Here is an 8,546-nt window from a genome sequence, read left to right as displayed (position 1 = left end):
CTGTCAAAAATAAAAAAATCAGCACCTATATGGGATCCTAGCATTGAAGAAGGTTTTACATGCTATGCCAAAATGCCTGTCTCAAAATATAATTTTTAACTCTGTGTTTTATTGACATTTTACTCAGCAAAACTATACAAGCAGGATTTTAATTTTCTTCAGTGGATGAAGCAGAGAATTAGAAATTTATCAAGCAAAAATCATTTTACCCTTTAATATATTTAATTTATTAAATACTATCATTTATTCACAAGGACTTGCAATGCTTACAATATTGTATTTTACAGTCATATAGAAAACTGAATTGCAGAGTGATGACTTGACCTAGGACCTCAGTGTGAAATAGATGGTGTGGATAAATCAGATAGGTCCTGTGTTAAAAATCCTGCTATTTCCAAATCAACCAGGAAAGAAGTGTATCTACTTGAACACAGTTTCAATGACACTTTCTGCTCAATTTACTAAAGAACTTTGTAAAGGGGAATATTGAGGTATTTCGGGTCTTCTCACCCTCCCTGTGTTGATAATGCTTGTTATAATTGTTTCCTTCTTAGAAGGTGTTAGTTGAGTAGAAGCTCTAAGCCCCAAACCTATATCAAAAGTCATTCTAGTAGGGAAAGGGAGCAACCCCACAAAACACTGCCATTGAATTGCTAGGAAATGCTTGAAGAAGGCAATAATGAAAGTTTTAGTGTTGCTAAACCACCGGGTTGATTTTTTTTTTTCAATAATATACCTACCGAGGTAGCTGCAAGAATTAAACAGTGAGACTTGGACAGGAAGACATCGTGGAGGGAAGGATTTGAAATATTTAGAAAACATTGACATGGTGGTGAGGGAATCTAAACTATGATATGAGACAATTAAAGAAAAGAAGTGTTGACTATCGAGGAACAGTTTCAGGGTTTTTTGTTTCATATTGTTTTTTCTTTTTTTCTTCATACTATTTGCTGAACTCTTTTTTATTATTTTATTTTATTTTAATTTGACAGGCAGAGTTAGATAGTGAGAGAGACAGAGAGAAAGGTCTTCCTTCCATTGGTTCACCCCCCAAATGGCTGCCACGATCGGTGTGCTGCACCGATCCAAAGCCAGGAGCCAGGTGCTTCCTCCTGGTCTCCCATGCGGGTGCAGGCACCCAATCACCTGGGGCATCCTCCACTGCCCTCCTGGGCCACAGCAGAGAGCTGGACTGGAAGAGGAGCAACTAGGACTAGAACCCGGCGCCCATATGGGATGCTGGTGCTGCAAGGCGGATGATTAACCAAGTGAGCCATGACATTGGCCCCTGTTGTACTCTTCACATAGAGTTAATCATATGTGTATCAAGTCAACTGAGGATGGATCTCAGTAAAAAATAAGAGTGGGAATAGAGAGGGAGAAGGAAGTTTGAATGGTAAAGCTGTATAGTTCTCCATACATTCCTACAGACTTACTTCTAAGGGTACAGTCTAAAACCTTGTCATGGGACTCTAAATCCCATTAAGCTCATTGGTAAAAATGTCATCTTAAGTGTTAAAGTGGTCATATTAAGTGTTAAAGTGGACATATTAAGTGTAAAAGTGATCATATAAATAGGATCAAGTGCCTGGTAATAATAATAGATAGAATAAAAAAAAAGAAAATTTTCTAACATGGGAAGCAGTCCACGAAGCAGCAACATAGAATGATAATAACTTTAAAAGCACTATGACCTCAGAATCAGCCCTTAAGGCATTCTGGTCTGGCTGAAAAGCCCACAAGAGCATTTCAGGCATGGAAAGCCAAGATATTGTGGCAAAATAAAAATGTGCTACATGAAAGATCTCCATGAGTGAGACCCTGTGAGTGGAAAGAAGAGGCCATCAAAGAAGGATGTACTTTTCTCTGAAGGGAGGAGAGAACTTCCACTTTGCTTATAGCCTTGCTTAAATACGAATGGAGAGTGTGGACTCAAAATGCTTCCATAGCCTTGACAGCTCATGTGAAGAATCTCGGGTGATCACTGACATCATACGTAAGAGTGCTTTTTGTTAAATTAGCAGAAGTCACTGTGCACTTAAATCCCATGCAAGACTGCTGTCCTAAATGAGTTGTACTATGAGACTTAACTGTAAAACTTGCTCTCAAACAGCTTTTATACTTTGTGTGTGCAGGTGTGCAAATAGTTGTATTATTTACTTAGTATAGAATTGGTTTTCTATGTATAAAGTTAAATGAAAGTGAATCTTAATGGAGAATGAGACTGGGAATGGGAGAGGTAGGAGGAGGTGGGGAGGGAGTGGTGAGGAGAGGGTGGGTATGGGTGAAAGAATCACTATATTCCTAAAGATGTACTCATGAAATTTATATTCATTAAATAAAAGGTAAAAAATAATGCTTTCAGAAAAAAATATTGCTGATATGTGCTTATTTATTTAAGAAATTATAGGATGATGTCAAGAGGCAACACATTTTTGATATACATTGTAAAAGTCATAAATCATTCACAAACAATAAGTACAACATTATGGAATACCTTCTTCAGGGATCTTTTCACTTCCTTATTCCTTAAGGAATAAATTAAGGAGTTCAGCATTGGTGACACAATGTTGTTTAGTATTTGCACCACGGCACCAAGCAAGGGATTGGGTGTGGGCTGCAGGTAGATGATGATTACAGGTCCATAGGCACAGAGGATTGCAGTGAGGTGGGCACTGCAAGTAGAGAAAGCTTTCCGCCTGCTCTCTGCTGAACGAATTCTCAAAATGGCAATTGCAATGCGTGCATAGGAGACACAAACAGTGAACCAAAGCATTAATGCCAGAAAGCCAACATTAGTGGACCCCACTGTCTGGGCCAGGGAGCTGTCAGTACAAGCCAGAGGTAAAATAGCAGGAATGTCACAGAAGAAGTATTTCACTCTATTGGGGCCACAGTAGGTTACCTTAAAGGTAAAGGAAGTCAGGATGGTTGCATGGAGGCCACCCACCACCCAGGCTACCAAGACCAAGGCCATACAGACTCCAGGTTTCATGATGAGCATGTACCTCAGTGGGTGACAGATGGCAACGAAGCGGTCATAGGCCATGACAGAGTAGAGGCAGCCTTCAGTGGAGCCCAGAAAGTGATAGAAGAAGAGTTGTGCTGCACATCCTTCATAAGGGATGGCTCGGCTCTGGCCAGAGAGATAGCAGAGCATCTTGGGGCAGGTGACGGATGGGAACAGCATGTCAAAAATCGGCAGGAGTCCCAAGAAGAAATACATGGGAGTGTGAAGGGTAGAGGAGGAGATGATTGCTATAAGGATGAGTAAATTTCCAAGCAGGGTGAAGAGGTAGATGAGCGAGAAGACAACGAAGAGCAGAGATTCCAGTCCCTCTGTCTGAGGTATTCCCAGCAGAATGAACTCACTCAGCAGTGTGTGATTCCTCATGTTCCTAGAAGTATGAGACCTAGAAGTATGGTCGCTCTCTTGGTAGAGAGAGCAAACATAAAAATATGAATATAAAGGCTAATATGAAAAGTACAACCCTGATATATTCAATGTTCTCAATTTTTGTATAAAGATAGTATCTTAGTTATTTTCTGTTGCTGTACCATATGTGAGACCATTTACTGCATGAAGAATAAAGGTTTAGTCAGCTCTCAGTTCTGGTTTTGGGAGGTGGTGGGAACGTCTCCTATGTGTCCTTTCTTGTGGTAGAGGGAACTTTTGACAAGTCACATCAAGAAAGGTTCATCCAGAAGTAAGAGCCAAGGTGGTTTTTGAAATAGACTCACTTGGGGCTGGCATTGTAGCATAATAGAAAAAGCCAATCTGCAATGCTGCTATCCCATATGGGTGCTGGGGTGTGTCCCAGCTATTCTACTTTTGATCCAGCTCCCTGCAGGTGCCCTGGAAAAAGCATCAGAAGATGGCACAAGTGCTTGGGTCCGTGACACTCAAATGGGAGACCCTCCTTGCTCCTGCCTTTGACCTGGCACAGCCCTGGTTATTGTGGCCATCTGAGGAGTGAGACAGTAGACAGGAAATCTTTCTGTGTCTCTCCTCTTTCTGTACCTCTGACTTTTACATAAATAAATAAATAAATCTTAAAACATATGAGAAATAGACTCATGAATCCATGAATCCATGATAGGTTGATTACCTCTTACACACTTCACCCTGTGTCATCTCATAATGCCTCACAATGGGAATTAGATTGCAAAATGATTTTTGGTGGGGACATTCAAACCATAGCTTCTAGGCTGAAATCAAGTATTAGAAATTCTATTGAAGAAGTTTATGGCATGAAAAACATGTATACCTTCAATATATCACAACTTTCCATGAATATCAGACAAAGTGAAATAAAATATTATCATTTTGAAATACTTGGTGGGACAAGAGAATAAATGTATCAATTTTGAACAGATAAACAAAGTTGAATTAGTGTCCCCGGCTCGCCATATAACATTCAATGCCCTATAATAAATCATCCCAGAAGCCTGATTCTCCTGATTCCTTTTCACACTCTCTCTACAGTTACTAAAGGTGAGTCCAAGTATCCTAAACCTTTATCAAGGGCCAGTTGGGTACCTAAATCTCTGACTAGAACAATGGAGTTTGATACCATTCAATAAGTGTTAGAATTCGGTTTTTACTCTAATCCATGGATACACTCTTTAGTTTGAACATTCTCTTACAAAGTTTATTTGCCTGAAGAAAAACTAACAGTAACAAATTTGGTACATTATAAGATTTAGGTTTAGAGGTTATCAATTAAGTACTTGTATATAATTTTATGTGAAGTCATGTCCTGTATACAGATACACACATGGGATATTTAGTTTTTACTTACAATTAGAATTTTTGAATGCTTAGAACAATGAAGCTAAAATATTTCAATTATGAAATGCTTTCTGCTTTTTAAAATGTTTAAAACATTTGTGTGGTAAACACCATCAGATCTGTCTTTTAAACTGATGTTATATGTATAATACAATATTGTTAACTGCAGGTGCATTATTGTATCTTAGATATCTAGTACTTATTCATCTTGTAGTAGTTCTTAAACTTTAAATTCATTAATTAGCAACTCCCTATTTAGTCACCATCCTGCCCTCTCCCCCTCCCAAACTAGGTGGAGACCCCTAATAAACACTGCCCTGCTCTTTACTGTTTTGAGGTTCACTGTTTATGGAAATCAATAGAGAAAGGTAATTGAACATTCTGAGAAAATGAAACTACCTTGAGGGTGTTCTGTGGTCATCCTGACTGTTCCAATGCCTATATTTAAAGGTTCTTCTAAATATGCCAAGAAAAAGAGCATGTTTTTATTTTCATTTATACTTTTTTGATCTATTTTTAAGATATACCAAAAGTTATATAAAACTGTCTAATTATAATTGGTCTAATTTCTAATTGTAACTCCTGGTCAATTTCTCTGATCCTCTTTTATGATGAATAGTTATTGATTGATAATTTTATCTTCTAAAGCATTTGAAATTGTTGCATAAGTTAATGTTATCCCTCTATATACAAGAAATTCTGATCAAATTGAGTCCAAATCTATTAGACTGAAAAGTCCCTGAGAATAAAGACTACAATTAGTCTGGGAAACTGTGGTATTTATCATAGGATCTGTTGAATAGCTGGCATTTAAATATTTCTAGATGAATTAATGAAGGAAAAATTAAGAGAATGATTAATGGATAATCTTTGATTCTTTGACTGAAAGATCCTTAAAGTGACCATGTCTATTCTTATTCAATATTGTATATCTAAGACTTAAGAAACAAGAACACCAATAGATGTGTATGCCCAATACTAGGTAAATTTATTGTGTGTTACTACTTACTAATCATTTGAATTTATTATATTTTCAAAAGCTCTCAAATGGTTCCTATTTTACTTAGACTATCTAAAAGCCATTATTATAGTTATTATTATTATTATTAACTCTGAAAAGCATTGGTTGCAGGAAATTAGCTACTTCAAATTCAGATTCATTGAAATGTAGAGTATTTAATTCCTACCTAGGCAATTCAGGAGAAGCCATGGACATCTTCAAAATTGCTGGTAGCTGATAATTTTTGCAGGAGGAAAGAAAATATAAGTTGTAAGTCAGGGTAGAGAGTTAAGAAAGAAGAATGGATCTTTCTGAGTAGCAGGAAAAGAAGAAAGTCATGATTGGTGGAACATTCTGTAATGAAAAGAAAGAAAAATGAAAAGGAATTAGTGAAACAATAGCTGAAATAGAACAGAAATTACCCCTACAACCACAGGTACTAGATTTAGATCACACATCTTAATCCATGTGGTAATTAAATACAGAACAGTAATAGACTTATTTTTGCTTCAGGTGATCAAGTCTCTGGAGAATCTGTTTATTGTATTGGATTCTTTGGGTCTTTGCATCTGTGAGTCCTGGATTTCCTTTGGAACAAATCCAGTACCTATTTTGCACTTTTTGCCCTTTCTGTATTTTGTGTGTCTCCTGTGGCATATCCTCTGGGCTTGAGGTCAGTTTGCATCTGTGCTGAAGTTGTTGAAGAAAGAGTGCATGGCCACTGGGAGATCCCATGTTCTGGATTAGTCATCTCTTTACAGAGTCTTTGTTTCTGAGCAACTTCTATTAGACACTCTAAAAGTGAGATCCCAGTGGAAAGAATAGGCCATCAAAGAAGGAAGTATCTTTCTCTGAAGGGAGGAGAGAACTTCCACTTTGACTATGACTTTGTCTAAATAAGATTGGAGTCGGTGAACTCAAAAGGCTTCCATAGCCTTGGCAACTCATGACAAGAGCCTAGGGAGATTACTGACACCATAAACAAGAGTGTCAATTTGTTAAGTCAACAACAGGAGTCACTGTGCACTTACTTCTCATGTAAGATCTCTGTCCTTAATGTGCTGTACATTGTGATTTAATGCTATAACTAGTACTCAAAGAGTATTTTTCACTTTATGTTTCTGTGTGGGTGCAAACTGTTGAAATCTTTACTTAATATATGCTAAACTGATCTTCTGTATATAAAGAGAATTGAAAATGAATCTTGATGTGAATGGAATGGGGGAGGGAGCAGGAGATGGGAGAGTTGCGGGTGGGAGGGAAGTTATGGGGGGGGGAAGCCATTGTAATCCATAAGCTGTACTTTGGAAATTTATATTTATTAAATAAAAGTTAAAAAAATGAAACGAATGGGAAAACCAATGCTGAACATGTGGGAAAATCCTGTAGTTGTGCTTGGTAGTGAGCATCACTAAATGTTTGCTTTTGATTAACTGAGCTAATGTTGCCTTTCAAAATGGCTGTGAAGACTAAATATGATAACACTCATGAATGACCTTAGAAGATAATCCTATTGCTAGTGTCTAGAAGAGAGGAGGCAACAGGGTAATGGTGATAAGGTAATTGTGATAAGAATTTTGGGATTGCAGGCCGGCGCTGTGGCTCACTTGGCTAATCCTCCACCTGCGGTGCCGGCACCCCATATGGGCACCGGGTTCTAGTCCTGGTTGCACCTCTTCCAGTCCAGCTCTCTGCTGTGGCCCAGGAGGGCAGTGGAGAATGGCCCAGGTGACTGGGTGCCTGTACCCACATGGGAGGCCAGGAGAAAGCATCTGGCTCCTGGCTTCAGATAGGCGTAGTGCTGGACGTAGCAGCCATTTTGGGGGTGAACCAATGGAAGGAAGACCTTTCTCTCTGTCTCTCTCTCTCTCACTGTCTAACTCTACCTGTCAAATAAGTAAAAAAAAAAAAAAAGAATTTGAGATAGTAGATTTGGTTTTAAATAGAGATTCTTGTTTAATAATGCGTCCCTTTGTTCTGCCTTCAATTTATTTATCTCTGAAATAAGGATAGTCTTGCACTCTGAGGAGTGTACTTTGGGTTAAACAGGAAATGTCTTATGAAGCATCTAATAAGGAGTCTGACACATTCTAGCCACTGATACTTCTGCTTTACTCCAGGCAAGAGAAGAACACAGTTTTAGTATAGTCACTCAACACTGGTATAGATTATGCCAAGTAACTCACAGTTTGGGGGGGTATTTAAAAAAATACCACTGAGCTCTTATACAGATGTCCTCTGAATTATGCTGAAGTATAAAAATAACAAACAGGATGGGGAAGACTGGGAAATGTAAGTGTGACATTCCCACAACACACATGAGAATATGCCTCCAAACATCCAAAACACAGTAAAACAGGAATCTTATTATTACCTGCAATAAGTGATGTACCAGGTAAAACACGACTCACATTGTTGTTGATTCTAAAGCAGTATAAACATGATTTTTTTGTAGAAATAAAAGCTTAAACTTTAGAAAATATTTTGTGAATATTATTTCTGATTGAGATTTTATTTACCAGATGCTAATTTCTTATAATTTGAAATGTTATTTTTAAAAGTTTAAGTGTTACGGGGCTAGCATCATGGCATAAAGGGTTAAGCTACTGCCTAAACCATCAGAATCCCAAAATCCCATGTGGGTGCTGGTTTGAGTCCCAGATGCTCCACTTCCAAACCAGCTCTCTGGTAATGTGTCTGAGAAAGCAGTGGAAGATAGCGCAAGTCCTTGGGGTCCAGTATTCATCTTGGTGA

At 38.1% G+C, this 8,546-nt stretch overlaps 1 protein-coding gene across 1 annotated transcript; it reads right to left on the bottom strand.

Moving 5' to 3' along the window:
* Positions 1-2,461: 2,461 nt before the first annotated feature.
* LOC100346591 (olfactory receptor 10N1-like) lies at positions 2,462-3,394 on the bottom strand. Its single transcript, XM_070067035.1, has one exon. It carries the CDS (start codon positions 3,392-3,394, stop codon positions 2,462-2,464), a length of 933 nt encoding a protein of 310 aa, XP_069923136.1.
* Positions 3,395-8,546: the final 5,152 nt, after the last annotated feature.

The sequence above is a fragment of the Oryctolagus cuniculus genome, chromosome 1 (genome assembly GCF_051225735.1).
Source record: "Oryctolagus cuniculus isolate XC-2025 breed Fujian yellow rabbit chromosome 1, ASM5122573v1, whole genome shotgun sequence".
Lineage (NCBI taxonomy): Eukaryota > Metazoa > Chordata > Mammalia > Lagomorpha > Leporidae > Oryctolagus > Oryctolagus cuniculus.
This window is presented reverse-complemented; position numbering and strand designations above follow the sequence as displayed.

Bases quoted from the DNA above. Each gene is read 5' to 3' on its own strand.
- LOC100346591 (XM_070067035.1), bottom strand. From the start codon at position 3,394: ATGAGGAATCACACACTGCTGAGTGAGTTCATTCTGCTGGGAATACCT.